At 51.6% G+C, this 17,546-nt stretch overlaps 1 protein-coding gene across 1 annotated transcript in view; it reads right to left on the bottom strand.

Moving 5' to 3' along the window:
• The window catches only part of TEKT5 (tektin 5), a 35,168-nt gene that overhangs the window by 10,276 nt on the left and 7,346 nt on the right, over nucleotides 1–17,546 (bottom strand). The window contains exons 4-5 of the mRNA XM_021698071.2: nucleotides 16,830–16,973; nucleotides 12,618–12,840 (exon numbers count right to left, since the gene is read on the bottom strand). Coding sequence (XP_021553746.1) covers nucleotides 12,618–12,840; nucleotides 16,830–16,973 — 367 coding nt within the window. The remainder of the gene's footprint in view (nucleotides 1–12,617; nucleotides 12,841–16,829; nucleotides 16,974–17,546) is intronic.

A 17,546-nucleotide genomic window follows, 5' to 3' on the forward strand; every position in this document is an offset into this window, starting at 1 on the left:
GCTCATTGGTCTTTTTTTTTTTTTTTTTTTACTGTAAGACAATAGGAAACTGAGATTCATCTGACAGAATTTGTCTTCCCAGGCAACGTAAATTCCCTCAGACCGCCAGTCCAGGGCTCAGACTTAACCTCCATTAACCCAATTCTTTGGATGTAAGGGGTCAGAGCAGCCTGTGCAAGGGAGGAGGAATGTCCTCTTTCCCAGCCTCTGGAATGTGGCTCAGAGAGGGAGCCAGCCCCAGGCAGATAGCGGCCCACATCTTCCCAGCCACCCCCCCAAACCAAGCTTCCCAGCCACCCCCCCAAACCAACCTAACTATAACTATCTTTTTGTTAACGAACCCCCCTCCAAGCAGATGCACAGCCACAGGGGCCTCCATGTGGGGTGTCTTGGGAGGTAGGAGCCCTGGGTGGGAAGTCAGGAGACCCAAGTTCCCATCCAAACCCTAACACAAACCAACTGTGGAACCCACACCCCCACTCAGAGCCCTGGGTCGCATGGGCGATTTCCTTACATGGGGACCAGGGCCATGCTCCCTCGCTGGCCAAGGTGCTGCATGGTCTCCCGGACCAGGCGATGTGTTCTACACCCCAAACCATCATGAGTCTCCCCGCGCGCCTGGGGCCACTTCCCTGGGACCCAGCCTGAGACCTGTTAGCCGCAGGGATGTCTCTGGTGTGTGTGTGTGTTTGTGTTTAAGTCTTCAAGTCAACCCCGTCCAGATGTCAGAGAGTCCCAGTACACGGCCTTCCGGGGCCTCTTGAAGATGCTCCAGACAATGGACAGATTTTTCTGTAAAGGTCTGTGTGGTAGATATTTCAGGCTTTCTGAGCCATCTGGTCACTGTCACAACTACTCAGGCACTTTAGTGCAAAAGCAGCCACAGTTAATATGTAAATGCATAGAGGTGGGGGAGGGATCCTGCGTTTCAGTAAAACTTTATGTACAAAAGCAGGCCGAGAGGGGGCAGAGTTGGCCCTGGGGCCAGAAGTTGGAGACCCCTGCTGTAGCCCATCACGGTCAAGTCCTGATTTACCCTAAGCAGCCCACGTCATGCAAGGCTGCCGCTCCTCGGAATTTCCTGCATTCAGAGAATAATTTCTCTGCTACCTTCCTACTCCAAGTGCAGGCTGTGGGCCTTGGCATGCTCCCATCCCTTACCAACGCGGACTCTGAGCACTTATTAGAAATGCAGAGTCTCAGGTCCTGCCCCAGACCTACCAAGGGAATCTGCAATTTAACAAAACCCTCAGGTGATCACTTGCACATTAAAGGTTTAAGGCGGGAGGACAGGCTGGGATTTGTAGTTTGAGGCAGATCTCTCTGGCTGCCCTTTGGGGGGCGGACAGTGGGGACGAAGGTGGAAGCAGGAGGGCAGGGAGCAATGGAGAGGCAAGAGGACCCACAGCAAGGCGGGATGGAGAGACACGGAAGGATCAAGATCACAGGGGTATCAAAAGGCAAAATGCAGGGGCGCCTGGGTGGCTCAGTCGGTTAAGCGGCTGCCTTCGGCTCAGGTCATGATCCTGGAGTCCTGGGATCGAGCCCCACGTCTGGCTCCCTGCTCAGTGGGGAGCCTGCTTCTCCCTCTCCCTCTGCCTGCCGCTCTGCCTACTTGTGCTCTCTATCTCTCTGTCAAATAAATAAATAAAAATCTTTAAAAAAAAAGATTAAAAAAAAAAAAAAGGCAAAATGCGGAGCGCTGGTAATGGATGAGAGCATGCCAAGTGGGGAGAGGCAAAATTTCACAGACCTCAGCCTGCCCAGCCCCTAAAATCAGGAGGAACCTCCTAGAAGGCTGCAGGAGGGAAAGAGGAACACAGAAGAACACTGGGAACCCTAGCTGCTCACAGCAAGTTTAGTCTTTAGGTTGAATCTTTTCTTTCTCCTTCTGACCCAGACTGCAATCGGCCACCCTCAGCCCTCGCAGGGGAGACGCTGAGGGCCAACCCCACCCACCCACCCCAGCCCCCTGTGTGGGGAAAGGGCTAGGTCCACACTGGAAATGGGCTCTGGCCATGTGTGAGGTGTGAAAGGCAGTTGCCAGGACAGTCTTGGCCGAAACCAACCTCGCGGCTCAGCGGAAAAGTGCGCCAATATTCCTAGCTGGAACAGAAATCCACCCAGAGGCTTTGAAAGGGGGGATGGGTCTGGCGGGGTTGTTTGCCATGTAAAACTATCTGCCTGCGTCTTGTCTTGTGACAGCAGAGAAAGCATCTAAGGCCAGGAAATAATTTTTGATGTGGAGGGAAAGAATGGCTTTAGCAGTTCTAGCCAGCCTTAGGCTTGTGGGTGCTTTGTGCAACCTTGCGAATTCATTGTTTTCCAAATTGCGTGAAGCCAAGAGGTTTCCAAGGAGGTGCCTGGCTCAAGGGCAGCTTTCTCAGCTCAGGAAGGGAGAAGGCAGCTTGGAATCCTTTTGCTGGTCAAATGGTGGAAGGTTTTCAAGTGCAGCCAAGCTCAGAAGCAAGGAGAGAGAGGACAGGAGTGCTCTGGAGCAACCTCACCAGAAACTCAGGTCGTGAAAGCTCCAGAGCATGGTGTCCCAAACTGGGCACCTTGACACTTGGAAACAGAGACTTGTTTGTTGTGGGGGCTGCTCTGTGCCTTGTGGAGTGTTTAGCAGCAGGCCCTGAGTTCTACCCACTATCTGTTAGCAGCTCACCGCCCTCCCAATTGTGACGACCAAGACATCTCCAGACACTGGCAAATGCCACCGGGGAGGAAATTCGCCGCAGGTGAGGAAGAGGATAGATGTTGACTAAGCCTGGCTCCAGGTCGTTGCTGTCCAGAGGTGACCAGCTGCCTTCAGACAATGCCAAGCCAATGCAAGCCCCAGCTGCTGAGAGGCCGTCTGATGTCAGGGGTCCTGCAAATCCTGGAGGGGTTTAGAAACTGGTGGAGGCGGCCTGCTAGAGAGGACACTTGTGCGAGTGTGGAAATCCATGGTAACCCACTAGCTCAGCTCTTCGAGCGTCTCCTTAACATGTATCACAATTTTTAATTGTGTTTATTTTTTAAAACCAATCTCGCCCATTAGAATGTAAGCCCCCTTGAGGGCAGAGATCTTGTCTCGTTCATGTTGTATCCTCAGCACCTAAATCAGAGTCTAGTAAATAAGATGTGCTGAGTATCTGTTTCAGGGAGGGAGGGACGGGATTAAACATTTGTTGCATGTCTACACCTGGGAGACACACCTGGAGGACATGTTAAAACGCAGATGGATGGGCCCCCAGAGTTTCTGATTCAGAAGGGCTGGAATGGAGCCCAAGAATTTGCATTTCAAACATGGTACTCAGTGATGCTGATGTTGTTGGTCCAAGGACCACACTCTGAGAAACACTGAACTCGGAACCTCTTGGATCAGGGAGTTTAAATGATTGGATACCCAGGCCACACCCAACCACCATAAATCAGAATCCCTAGAGGCAAGACCCAGGCATCTGGATGATCCCAGTGTGCAGCCAAGCTCCAGAACTGCTCACCTGCACCTTCCCCTCTGATCTCACAGCCGGCAGGATTACTCCTGCCTTATACATTAAGACACGGAGATTCAGAGGAGCTAGGTACTTTCCCAAGATTCCTTAACTCTACCAACATTCATCCCTGGTCTTCTGACTCCAGACGCCCTGTTCTTTGCGCCACCTTGCTTGCTCCTCCCTCCAGATCGGAGATGAGACCACGGCTTTTTACATCTTTCCAGCTGATATTCATGGAGCACCAGCACAGTGGCCAATTCAGCTGTTGTTATTCTCACAAAAATCTGCCAACTATTACTGCTCCCATTCTGCGGAGGGGGAAAACCAAGGCACACAGAGGTGAAGCAAGCTGGCCTTGGCCACTAAGCCAGGAAGTGCTAGGGCCAGAATTGAACGCAACCATCTGCCCTGCACAGTGGGGCTCACACATGGGGGACGAAGAACGTGGAGATGCCAGGGGAATCTGGACCAGGACAAGGCGAGTAGATGCAACGGCTGGGAGTGGACACGAAGCTGGGGGTCCCAAGCGGGCAAACAGTCAAGGACCCAAAAGTGGACGAGCCACAACCTGGAAGAGACTAGGAAACCACTGGGACCCAGGTTGAGGCCAAGACAACTCTCTGCCTCCGCCAGGCAGCATCTTATAGGCTTCCTGTCTCAGCTGCAACCAATCCTGCGATTGCCCCACTCTAGGCTTCTAGTCAAAGCATATGATTGGCTGACACCAGCTGAAGCTCGTGGATGGGAGGAGAGAAGGAAGAGCTTCCTGGAGTATTGGTGGTGGCCCCAAAGTGAGCCCGAGACAGCCTCACTTGTATGGCCCACCCCAAGCTGAGCCTTGCTGGTTCTCTCCCCTTCCCTCCCCCCTCTCCTGTCTGGTCCCTCCAACTTCCTGCATTTGTTGGCTACCTTCCCAGCTCTGGACCGCGGCTCACTCTTCCCGATTCCAACAGTTTCTCTCCCATTTGTTCGGTGTCACTATGGACAGATGATTGGTGGCACAGTCCATCCCCCCACCCCTCCACCCTCAGAACCGCCCATACCCGAGCTCTCATGGGCCCCTCCTGCTGGGTGTCCCCAGGCGCCCGTGACACAGGCGAGTGTTTGATTCCTCCTAGTGCAAAGGTGAGTATCAGGCAGAGACCTACCTACTGCGCGCCACCCTGAGGCTTTCCCTGAGTTACCCTGCCACACCCACATGCCATCTGTACAGTGATTTCATATTTTTCTTCAAATCAACTCCCCTTTTCAGCCTTTGACAAATGTGTCTGACATGGAGTCTTTTTTTATTGCCACAAGTGGAAAACCCATCTCCCTCGCCGTTAATGGAGGATACCAGAACAAGAGAGAAAATGGGGGAAAGAAGGTAAGTCGCACTAAGTTCTTTCGTCTTTAGGGGTTCGAAGTCTGCCCGAGACTCGATGCCTCGCTGCCCGATAGAAGTTAAAGGCAAAGTACCATCACTTTCCAGTCTCGACGCTATCCGAAAGCCTGATGGCGAGCACTTGGAAAGGGAACTTTCTCGCCAAGCTGCAGCCATGTTGAAGGCCTGGCCCCCGCCTCTCCCCTCACCAGACTGCCTGTGGCCACAGGGGCAGGCGGGCCGCTCCACTTCCCCTGAGCTGGGCCAGTTTTAGAAAGAGCCATCAGTAGCTTGGCTGTGGGCACTGGTGCTGGACGGGATCTGGCTGCTTGCAAAGCACAAAAGCATTTCCCAGTCCACAATGGGTTCCAGACTTCCTTGGACAAACAGAGGGGCTGGCAGTAGAACTGGGGCGCTCAGATCACGGGCTTTGGGCCCTCTACCCCTCAGACACTGTGACTTCCTGGTGCCGCCTCCCAAGGAAAGTGGTGTTAATGACCACTTGGAAAGCAAAACCCCAAAGGCATCTCAGAGCAAAAGCAAAGTCTTTCAAGGTTAAAACTCATAGTCCCTCTGTGTTCTGTTAAACTCTTCCCATGCCTGACTGCTTTATACATCTGCTTTCCTGCATTTCCTCCAATGCATGGAGCAAAACGTGCCCGATGCATGAGCCTACTGGAACCCAGGCGAGTAATGCGAACGAGTGCAGTGGCCCATGATGGGGGTGGTGGGGACCAAGGCACACTGGAGGGCCCGGGGCCCTGTCCAAAGAAATGTGGTGCCCATTCAGCTCCTGCCCACTATTCCCCTGTAGAAACCTGAGCTCAGAGTTGCTAGAGCTACCCATTTCTCTAGAGGTTCTGGAAATCTGAACTTTTATGTGAAATCTCCATTTTTTTTGCCAAAATGTTTAAAAAAAAAAAAAAAAAAACCCTCTATGAGAGTGCATATAAACGTATGGACAGGAATGTCCATAACAGCTTTAAAGGTGACAGCCCAAACCTGAAATAACCCTCATGTCCTTCAACAGGTGAATGGATGAACACATTGAGGTATGTGAATACAATACATATCAAGGGTGTCAACGTACAGTACTATATCCACATAACACACACTGCTCAACAATAAGGAGTAAACCAGGACTCTCAATTACGCGGAGTGAAAGAAGCCAAATGAAAAAAAAAGTGCATACGGTATGCCTCCCTTTATAAAATAGTCTAGAAAATATAAACGCGTCTATAGGGACACAAAGCAGTTGGTGGCTGTGTGGGCGGTGGGGGTGGGGTGGGGTGGAGAAAGAGATGAGAAAGAGGCACAAGGAAACCTTTGCTATGTTCGCTACCTTGATTGAGGTGGTGGCTTCATGACATATATATTTGTCAAAACTTCTCAAATTGTACACTTCAAAAACATGCACCTAATTACATGTCAAGGATATATAAAACTGTTCAAAGGAAAATGTGAGGGGCCCAAGAATAGGCAGGCCAAGTTCAGCCCATGGGACTACTAGTGTTTGTCTTTGGATTTAAACCACCCAGCCAGCGTTTACGTGATGCCCGGTGCACCACACATTTCGTGAGGCGCTGGGTTTGCAAAGGTGAGGGGCTGCTGAGAAGTTCTCCAGAGAGCAGTGGTGCAAGCAGGCCCGGTCAAGGTGAAGATGGTGATCCACGGACACTGGCGGGTGTTACCCAGAGAGAGCCTGTCACCTGCACTCTCAGGCCAAACTCTCAAGGCTTCCTGAAGAATCTAAAGCAGTTGAACTTTTGTTCTCTGTAAATCAAATGCCCTCTTAACTAGCTGCCAGCTAGTCCGTGGGTACTGTCAAAAGCAAACACAGCAGCAGGGAAGCCATAGCAGTAATCCAGGCAAGAGATGGTGGAGGTCCGGCCAGGGTGGAGGCAGAAGGGGCAGTGAGGAGCAGTTAGATCCTGAAAGTAGAACCAACCAGATTTGCTGTTGGAACAGACATGGGGTGGGAGGGGAAACGAGGCGGGTGTCCAAGTGGGCCCCAAGGTTTGGGATTGAGCACTGGAAGTCGGAGCCCCTGGAAGCCACTGGAAGCATCTGGAAGCATCTGGAAGGCAGAGCCAGAGAGGAAAACGGTACAGCAGGAGGTAGGGTGGAAGTCTTTCCCCTGGCTCTGTTTGCTGCTTCTAACTACAAGAAAGCCCACACCACATGCAAGGAGAGAGCTGTTGAGAGGAAGTCAAGAATCCGACTTATCTCTCAGCCTGACCGAGGCTATTCTTCTGGCTTATCCTGATCCCCCAGCTCCCGGCGTCCTCATTTGCTCCAACCACATTCACATCCAAGACGGGGAAACTGTGATTTTGACTCAAGGGCTCACATGACTGAGGGGCGGCAGGAACCCCAGAGGGGCATCTGCCTCTGCACAAGCAGGGCAGACCTGGGTGACGGGGTAAGCTGGCCCAATCCCTCGCGGGAGGGATGACTTGGGAGCCTGGAAACGAAATGCAGTGAGGGAAAATCGGATTAGATGGGATGCCTGAGGTTTGCCCTTTGGAAGGATTTGGTTCCCCCAATAGTCTGAGTCTGGAAGAGGGGCAGAGAGAGGGAGGGAGAGAAGAGAAGGGAAGGAGGCAGCTGCTCACCCAGATGTCTGTCAAAGCCAACTTCGCCCTACACTCACACTCCCACACTCCGGCTACTCCCTCCTGACAGCGTTGCCCACCCACCCCCCCACCCGCCGCCGCACCCCACCTTACTGGTTCAAAACAGAGACCCTCAGGCCCAGCAGACCTGCTCGGCCAGAATCTGCATTTCAGTGCGATACCCGGGTACTATCTGCAGTTAGTGCACACGCAATCATACCTAACACACACGGGTCCACACTGCCGCTTCCCAAGAGTCAGGCTGCCACCGACCACCCTTACCACGTCCGCCATACCCCCTCACACCATGCATCCCACAATGAACAACCTTTTCTGCAAATCCATTCAATTGTTAGGAAAAAAAAAAAAACCCTCAAAAGCATTTATTCGAAAATAAAACTTTGTATCACTCTGATCAGTGGAAAATCCGCATCATTTGCCTTAAGTGCAAACAACCATAAAAATGCAGAAACGAGATGCACGTACAACCATGTTACTTAAACTCTGGCTAGACGGTGCCATCTGTCCCAAGTTCTTAGCCCAAGGCCGGCACTCTCTGTTTAAAAGAGGCCAAGAAGGCATTCTAGCATGTGATCAGGACTTCGCCTGGAGATCATGTCAAGGACTGAAACAGGATTGAAGGAAGAACCACTTTCTTGCCTGTGATACACCCACTGTCACTTGCCTTTGCCAGGGCCTGGCTCCCACACTTCAGGATAAACACTGTTCTATAGCAGTGTCCCCATACCTCCCCCCCTCACGCCTTTCCCCCACATTAAGAGCCCACCCCTACAAGGCACTGGGTCACTGGATACAGGTGGGCACTTAAGCTGGTCTGGAGTCCCGGGGAGGGGCAGGGGCGGCTCTCAGAAGGCATCGGTTCTCAAAGGCAGCAGTCTGCTCCCGGTCATCAACTGCTTCAGCCCAGAGAAGTCACCAGCCTCTCTTCTAGCAGAGGTCAACATGACCGGGACACACCCTAGGCCCCAGAGCGCAAGGATGAAATGCATGGACAAGGTCCAGGCCAAGTTCCAAGGTTTGGGGTGTGGACTTAGGGATGGAACCCTAGGATCACGGTGAACAGCTAAGATTGTCTATGTACCCCCAAACCCCTGCTGGATTCAAAGTCTGCATGGGAAACTGTGTAGACCTGGTCTTTCCAAGTGGATTCTTATGACAACTAGGTCAATACTTCCTTTGCAGCCCAGGAGAAGATGGGGGCCTAGAATTCTCCAGAAATGCTTCTTGCCTAGGAGAATCAGGCTGAGCTCAACAATTAAGTTAAAATTTTAAAGGGACCATTTCAAATCCTCCAGCTGAAGCAAACCATCGAAAGGTGAAATGGTTGCTATATGTTTATTTTCGTTCCCTCAATTCCTTTTATTGTCTTAGAAAAACACAACGTGGGATCATCACCAACCAGAAGACAAGTCCTCACTCAGGGAGTGTTGTCAATGGTGTCGGGCTGGGGTTTGGTGTGTTTCAAATGGGTGCTGGCTTATTTGCAAAGCAGCTGGTCATTAGATAATGAACATTAATAAAAATCCACACGGTTGCAAAAACTCTCTCATCAGCAGGAATGAGACTATTAGTAATAATCCCAAACTTCCCTGGAGAAATTCAGGGAAAAGGCTTTCCTCCCCACCTCCACCCAAAAGATCCTTTTTCTCCTCATTGATAATAACACGAATGCTTAGAGTTACCTTTTATTGAATGTTTACCATGCGCCAAGCACTGTGCTAAGGATGCCACAGAAATCTATGCATTGATCAACTCTAAGTAACATCATCAAGTAAGAGGTCTCATTTCCTGTTTCACGGATGAGAAACCAGCCACTGACACCCACCAAAGGAGCTTCCCAAGTCACCTCCAGGCCTCACACCTCATGCCATGAAACATGACAAGGCTCTGTATTTGACCCACAATACGAAAAGCCTCATCAAGAGAAAATGCATGATCTTCCTTTGGGGCACCCAGGTGGCTCAGTCGGTTAAGCGTCTGACTGCGGCTCAGGTCATGATCTCAGGGTCCTGGGATGGAGCCCCGTATGCTCCACACTCAGCGGAGAGTCTGCTTCTCCTTCTCCCTCTGCCCCCGCCCCTGCTTGTGCGCGACAGCCCCCACAAATAAAATCTTTAAAAAAGAGAGAGAAAATGCTTGCACAATAACCAAAAAGCCACCCCAGTGTCCCCCCGAGGAGGAAGGGACACACGGTTCACATGTCCGATGTGATACTGTCCAGCCTTGCAAAGGAAGGCCATTCCGACATGATCTGCTCGGTGAAATCAGCCTGTCACAAAAGGACAAATAGTGTATGATTCCACTCGTGTGGAAGTGTGACCTGCACTGGTCAGTTCATAAGAGACAGAAAAGAGGGTGGTGGCTGCCAGGGGGACAGGGGACTGGGGAGTGGTTTAATGGGCATGGAGTTAATTAAACACAGGCGTTCTTTTCAGCTTGGGAAGAAGGGAAAACGTTCCAGAGACAGGTGGTGGTGATGGTTGCAGAACAGTGTGAAGGTACCTTACACCAGTGAACTATACACTTCACAGTGGTTGCTATGGACAGAAGGTGTCTCCCCAAATTCGTGTCAAAACCTAATCCCCATTGTGACAGTAAAAGGAGGTGGGGTCTTGGAGGGGTGATTAGGTCACCAATAGGCCCATGAATGAGACTGGTGCCGTGATAAGAGAGACCTCGGAGAGCCATGTGAGGACACAGCAAGAAAACGATGTCTGTGGACCAAGAAGTGAGCTGCCCCCGGACACCGAACGTGCCCATGGCTTGATCCTGATACTGAGACTTGTGAGAGATGAATGTCTGTTGTTTATAAGCTACCTAGCCTGAACGACTAAGACAATGGTACATTTTTTGCTATGTTTATTTAACAGCAATAATAGGACATTTTTTTCCCAGAAGGAAGGAAGGAAAAGAAAGAAAAAAAGGCTTGAAATTAAAAGCATTAACTCATTCATGGATCATTCTTTAAAAAATATCAACAGGCAACTCAACCTTGTAGGTTCCTCTCAATCATCGAACAAAGATTTAAGGGGTTTCTACTATGTGCCAGGCAGTACACGAAGCAGGGGGCTACATAGCTGAATCAGGACTGATGTCCTGGAGAGACATGGACAAGTAAACCAACTAAATATATTAAATCACAGCCACCAACACAGTGCTTACTGTGGACAAAACACTGTGGTTCAGTTGGTTTCCCTACATTGACTCAGATAATCCTTCTGGCAGCCTTGAGGTCAGAACCATTATTATTCCCATTCTACAGATGAGGAAACTCAGGCACAGAGAGGTTAAGGAAACTGTCCCGGGTTGCAGAGATGGTGGAGCCAGGATTCACAGCCAGGCAGCCACGCTCCATCCATGCTTCTAACCACATGCTATGGGGTGGAAGGAGCGATGATAAACTACATAAAACTGCATTTGTAGTCAGCAAAATCAGCAAACTGCAACCGGTGGGCCACATCCAGCCCATTGCTGAGTTCTGTAAATAAAGTTTTATTGGAACACAGCCATGCTCATTTGTGTCCATACTGCCTATGGCCGTCTACATGAGCAGAACTGAGTCATTGTGACAGAAGCCGAAAGGCCGGCAGAGCTGAAAATAGGACCTGGCCTTTTACAGAAAAAGTTTCTCAACCCTGTTTTGGGAAGATTAATAGAAAAATGTTCAGTAAACAAGGGAGGGAAGGTCCACCTACTAACTGCCTTCTCAAGATATTTCACATCTCTCCCTTCCCCCTCCCATCTGACGCCACCACCGTGGCACAGACGGCCATCCTTCTCACTGGACACCTTCCACAGCCTCTTAACCACTCTCTCTGTGTCCACTCTTGATCCCCGCAACCCTGTTCCATCCAGGAGGGAAAGAGATCCACCTAAGGATGAGAGTGGATCCCAACGCCTTTCACTTAAAATCCTTCTGAGGCTCTCTACTGTTCTCAGCATAAAATCTGGACTCCTCACCAGGACCTACCAGGATCTGTATGACCTGAGCCTGCTCCAACCTCATCACACACATGGCCTTTGCACTCACTGGCTGCTCTCGGGAACACTCTTCCCACCATGCCTTGGCTGCCCAGCTCCCTAGTGACCTGCTCCTGAGGCCACCTGGTGTAAGGTCTCTATGAGAAGCCCTGATGCATCTCCTTGCTCTTCCCTCATCCTAGAAACTTCCATTTCCTCAGCCCCCTCCATACCTGAGGCTATATATAGGGTGGCATCTGTGGGGGGCTTACACCACCCCTGTCTCATTTCCATTGAACCTTGCATGCAGCCCACTAACTGCCCCCCCATATATATATATATGTATATATACATACACACACACATATCTTCATATCTAAAACTCTGTTTTGTGAATGCAGGTTCAAGGCTAGTCCCCTGCCCGCCCCCCACCATCAGACTGTCATCCCTAAGTCCTTCCTGTGTGCATATTTCACAGCCTCCACCAGAATGCAAGTCCCCTGAGGACAGGGACCAGGGGATTGTTTGCACAGCCCCTCCTTTCACTCCTAGTGGCCGGCAAGCATCTGGCACGCAGTAGGCTCACTGAGCGTAGGCAGAGCAGGGAGGATGAATTCCATGCAGAGGGCCCCCCACCCCACCCCCAGAGGTGAGAGACCACACTACGCTGCATTCCCATAGGAGCAGTAGAAAGGGCAAGGGATATGGCAGTAGAAGGAGATAGTGACAAAATCAGGCAGTCCTTCACCCCTGATGCTATGGAAGTCTTTGAAGGTCAAAAGGTTACATTTCCAAAGATGCTGATGTGGGCGGAGAGCTGCTTGGGCCCATTTCCTGGGGCTCTGATAACTGTACCCACACTCATTGGTCATGTTCCGCTGCAAGGCCCTCGGATGGAATGAAGGACCCTGGGGGCCGTGAGACAGCCAGGCTATGCTCCAAGCTCCATCATCAGGGGAGCAGGGAAGGATCTACCCCAGATGCTGGAATCCCCCTGCAACACTCACGGCCCCCTCCCCTTTCGGCGGGGGGCGCGGGACAGGCTCCTGGATCTGGGACGGTAGGACCGGTGCAGCCCCAGGGGCCTGTGGGCAGCTTGGCCAGATGTTGCCGAGACCGTCGGGAGGCGGGTGAGGACTCAGCCAGGTGGACAGCCATCCTCAGGCACATCTCGCTTACCTTCGCCAGCTGCGCCTGCAGTTTATTCTTCGCGTCTGTCACCTCGGAGATGCGGGCACTGAAGGCCAGGTTGGTGTGGGTAAACTGCTTCCACATTTGATCTGACAAGGCCTCAAAGAGATTCTCAGCCTCCTCACGCAGCCGGATGGAGTTGGCCCTCATGTTCTGTGAGTGCCTGATGTTGTCATTGCTGAACTTGGCCCAGGTCTCGGGCACAGAGATCCTGCAGGAGGCACAGGGATGAACTTAACACAAGACAGCAATCGGGGGCAGGGGGTGGAAGGCAGGCCTTGGAGAACCCCCAATCCAGAGCCTCACCCTGGGCACTCTTGACATCTGGGTCGGGACCATTCTCTGTTGGGGGGGTCACCCTGGGCACTATATGAAGTTTAGCAGTGCCCCTCTGCCCTCCAGTCGTGACAATCAAAAATGTCTCTAGACATCACCAGATGTCCCTTGGGAGAGGGGTAACAACTGCCCCCCGTCGAGAACCACTGGGCTAATCCAAACCCCCACCCCATTTTCCAGGGCAGGCAACTGCAGCCTAGCAAGCACTGATCTTTCAAAGGGTGCTTGGTGAGTTTCATGGGAGGAGAGAGAGATTCCTTTGAAAAGCTCTTTTCCCAAGCACTCCCTTCTCACTACCACCACCAACACCATGGAGACTGGCTGAGAAGCAGGCATCGGGGCTCGATTCTGGCTGTAGAGCCCCTTCAATTCAGCGATGAGCACGTGGCCATCCTGCCTGCCCCGACTCACTCATTCAATGAATGTTCTCTGAACGCCTACCACACGCCAAGCATTGTTCCAGGCACTTGGGATAGACCCAGACACAAGAACATCAACAGCCCTGTCCTCACGGGGCTACGTTTCCAGCAGAGGAAGACAGACATCAAAGAAAGAAGATACTGACACACGGTATATGTGCTAGGAGGGACTTTAGCCGGGGAAGGACAGGCTGATGGAGTTTTATAAATCCCAGCTTTATGTGCCTGTCAGGGTCCTAAAAGGAAAGAAAAAGGATCAGAGGGTGTTGAGGGGCTCCGGGATTAGTAAATGTAGAAAGCTGTCACCACTGAGGGCCAAAGGAGAGGGAAGGAGCAGGAAGAATAAACCCCCAACCTCCTCCTCCTCCTGCCCACCGCCTCCCGTGGGCGCCCCTCCTCCTGGCTAAACCCCAGCGGGAACCAGATGGAAAGACAGTCTGCAGTGGGCAGCCTCGGCTGCAGGACTCACATCAGGGCAGCGGGAGAATGGATCTGGGGGGGGGATGAACCTCGGAGACACAGACTCGATCAGAAAAGCCAGGCAGGGAAACCTTCTCAGAGGCAGTGAAGCATAAGGGATTCAGTTTAGACAACAGAAAGTACTTCCTGGCCGAGTGCGTAACCCCCTGCACCACACAATTGATGTACAGGCAGGCATGGGGGTCTTCTCCTCTGGGAAGCCTCTGAGAAGGAGGGACATGCATTTCCCTGAGCTGGCTTCAGTTCCAGGGTAAACCAGACTGGGTAACTTTTTACGGTCTCTTCTAGCTGGGAAATCTCCAGTTCTTAAATAAAACATCTTCCTTCTCGGGCAGTAGAAAAAAAAAAAAAAGAGAGAGAGAGAAACTCAATTTTCTGAAATAGAAGTCTCTTTTCAGACATTTAAAGCACACTTAGATTGCATGGTGAATAGAAATTTTAAGAAGAACACATCATATGTGATCATCTTGTCTGTCTTTGGCAGGAATTAAAAAAATAAGGCGTTGGGGGGGGGGGGTGGGTCTTGGCCTTCTGGAGATGGGACAGGTCATGGTGTCTGACCCAGACCTTTTAGCCAACAAACACTTGAGGCTCAGAGAGGTGAAGCATCTTTTCCAAGGTCACACAGCTACTCACCATCAATCCAGGAAGGGGTGGGGGAAGCACCAAGGACAGCAGAAAGAGACCGCACATTGACTCGGAGTGTGTCTCTGCTGCTGAACAGGGCACTGTCAAGGTCAGGAGCAGCAAGCTCTAAGCCCTCGCTCTCCCCTGGAGCAGACAGCTGTGCTGTCCAGAGAAAATAACCCGCTTAATCACACTCTCCCTGGGGGGAATGTACCAGAGGCAGCTTGTCTTGCTGGAAGGTGGTGTGCCTCAGTAGGCGGGACGTGTTTTATGGGGCCTGTGTCCTCTAAGGATGGTGGAGACAGCAGCGGGCATTGCTGGGAGGCAGGAAGGTGCCGAGATAAAACACACGGGCTCCGTGTCCAACGTGGGCTCAGACTGTGCTCTCCCACTCGCTGCATGAGCTTGGTCCAGTTGCTTCAACTCTCTGAGCCTTAGTCTCCTCATTGTAAAATGGGGATAATAACGGTGTCTACCCCCTCCCCGGGGTTGGTGAAGGACCAAATATGAAACCACTATCTTCGCATCTGGCAACAGCAAGCCCTTGGTAAGCGTCACAAGACGCTGTTTGCAAAGAGCAGGGCCTAGCCCTCAGCAAACATCAGGTAAAGGGCACCTACTGTCGGCACCGTCACTCATCGGTTAACCCACGGCGACAAGAACTCGGGTGAGCAGAGCTCCTGCATTCGGTCTCCTTTCGCCTGCCCAGACCCGGCCCTGCTTTAAGAAAACCCCCAATACAGAGAGCCCTGGGCTAGCACATGTGGTGATTACAGCACTTGCTGTCCGCCCCAATCTCTGCCAGCCCCTGGCCACGAGCTTTCAGGGAGGCATCTGTTTGGGAAGGGAACCGTCCAGACTCACACTCCAAATGGGCAGCTTTGGCAGAGGGGCCTGAGGCCCCTGAAGTCCTGCTCACGTAGCCAGCACCATGGGGCGGTGCGGGGGGGATCGCCTTGTCAGGAAGAGGAGGAGGGTCCCCACTGGTTGCCACTGCCAGAAACCCAAAGGCTCATTGCAACACTTTGATATTTACTAAGGTCCAGGAGGTGGCCCTGGGCTCGGGCCAAGGAGATTGCCATGAAAATCCTTTCCTCTTTCTCTTCCCTCCCTCCCTTCCTCTTTTCATTCATTCGCTCATTCAACAAACACTTACTGCACACCTACTATGTGCCCAGCACATTATATTGTGCTAGAAGTTTTCTGATTTTTTTTTTTTTTAAGATTTTATTTATTTGTCAGAGAGAGAGCACAAGCAGGGGGAGTGGCAGGCAGAGGGAGAAGCAGGCTCCCCGCTGAGCAAGAAGCCTGATGCAGGACTCAATCTCAGAACCCTGGGATCATGACCTGAGCCGAAGGCAGACGCTTAACGACTGAGCCACCCAGGCATCCCCCCCCCCGTTTTTTTTAAGAGACCAGGATAGATAACACCCTGTGCCTGTACCCAGAGCACTACTCTGTCCAGCCCTCATTATCCCGGACCTTGGACTGCCTGTTGACTGGGAAAACATGCCTTCCTTCTGCCTGAAATTCCAGAAACAGTGACATGCCCACGACAGAGCCAGGCACACAGAAGGCACCTACCTTGGAGCTGCTGTGACAAGAAAATGAGGTCACACGGCAAGCACTCAATACATGTTAGTCGCTGTCATTCCCCCACACTAGGCTCTGTGCTCAGCGCCCCACATACCCACCTTTTCATACTCATAGCAACTCTGGGAGTTGGGCACTATTTTTATTCCTGTACGGGGGAGGGGGGCAGAGAGATTAAGTACTTTGCCCCGAGCGTGAGTACAGAGGCTGAATGTGAAGCCAGGCAGCCTGGGTCCAGTTGGCTCTCCCAGCTGAGCTTGGATCCCTCTTCCTCTGGTTACAGCCATTCTGTTCTGAATTTGTTTGGTGGAATTGCCAATCCGGGTGCCTGGCATGCCTTGGCCCAATGGCAGTGGCTGTGTGACCCTCCCTAAGCCAATCTCTTGCACCCTCTTGCTGGAATTTGAATCTTGGGCAAAACGGGGCAAAAATGAAGAGACATTCGTGCTCTGACAATACAGCTGATTAGCTCCCACTTCCTGGCTCATTTAAGCTGCTAGAACCTTCCCCTCCAGCCTTCTCCTGAAGACTGTGGCTCCCCCACAAATTTCCAGTAAATCCATCTTGTCTCAAATTGGCTAGAATTGGATTCTGTGGCTTGCAACCAAGGATCCCCACTCACCCACTTTGCTTCTTACTTGACTGGTGCATGATGACCCTTTATGGTTCTTTGGCAGGAGCAGACCCAGAAGCCCTCACTCCCATCAGGTTGGCTAGAGATGGGGACCAAGAGCCCAGTACTTACGTGCCATCGACTTTCTCCATGCCATGGAAGAAGCTGATGCAGTCTGACGTGTTCCTCAGATTAAAGCACTTCTCATCGATAAACTGGGCTGAGGTTTTGTCCTCGAGGTCCCTCTCCAGAGCATGCTGAGCATCTCGGTTATCGCTGTGTGGGGCAAGGATTTGTCTGGAGATTGTGCACTTACCTAGAGTCCCTCGCACAAGGTCACCCAGGAGGGTGGTGCAGAGCCATTGCTGAAAGCCAAGTCTCTGGACTCCCAGAAGGGTGCTCTGTCTACCCCCAGTGGTTTCTCCACCCTCTTCCCACTTTGATGCCCCCACTACATACCCACGACCTCCCACACTTCTCCCTTCCCCGCCCCCCAACCTAAGCAGATCTATTGTCATTCAGAACAGAGGTAGGCAAATATCCACCGCAAAAGGTCAAATACTAAATATTTTAGACTTTGTGGGTCATATGGTCTCTGTTGCAACTACTCAACTAAGCAGGAAACAGTCTTGGATACTATGTAAGTGAATGGGTGTAGCTATGTCCCAATAAAACTTTACAGAAACAGGTGGTAGACCAGATATGGCCCTCCAGCTGTACTGGGCTGACCTGGTTTAGAAGATATGGATTCTCACTTTGAACAGAACCTGGTATTGAAACATGCCCTGGGCGGAGTCAGGCATTGAACGCAGTCAGGAGCTAGGCGGAGTCAGGAACTGGACAGAATTA

Source organism: Neomonachus schauinslandi, chromosome 5 (genome assembly GCF_002201575.2).
Source record: "Neomonachus schauinslandi chromosome 5, ASM220157v2, whole genome shotgun sequence".
Taxonomy (NCBI): Eukaryota; Metazoa; Chordata; class Mammalia; order Carnivora; family Phocidae; genus Neomonachus; species Neomonachus schauinslandi.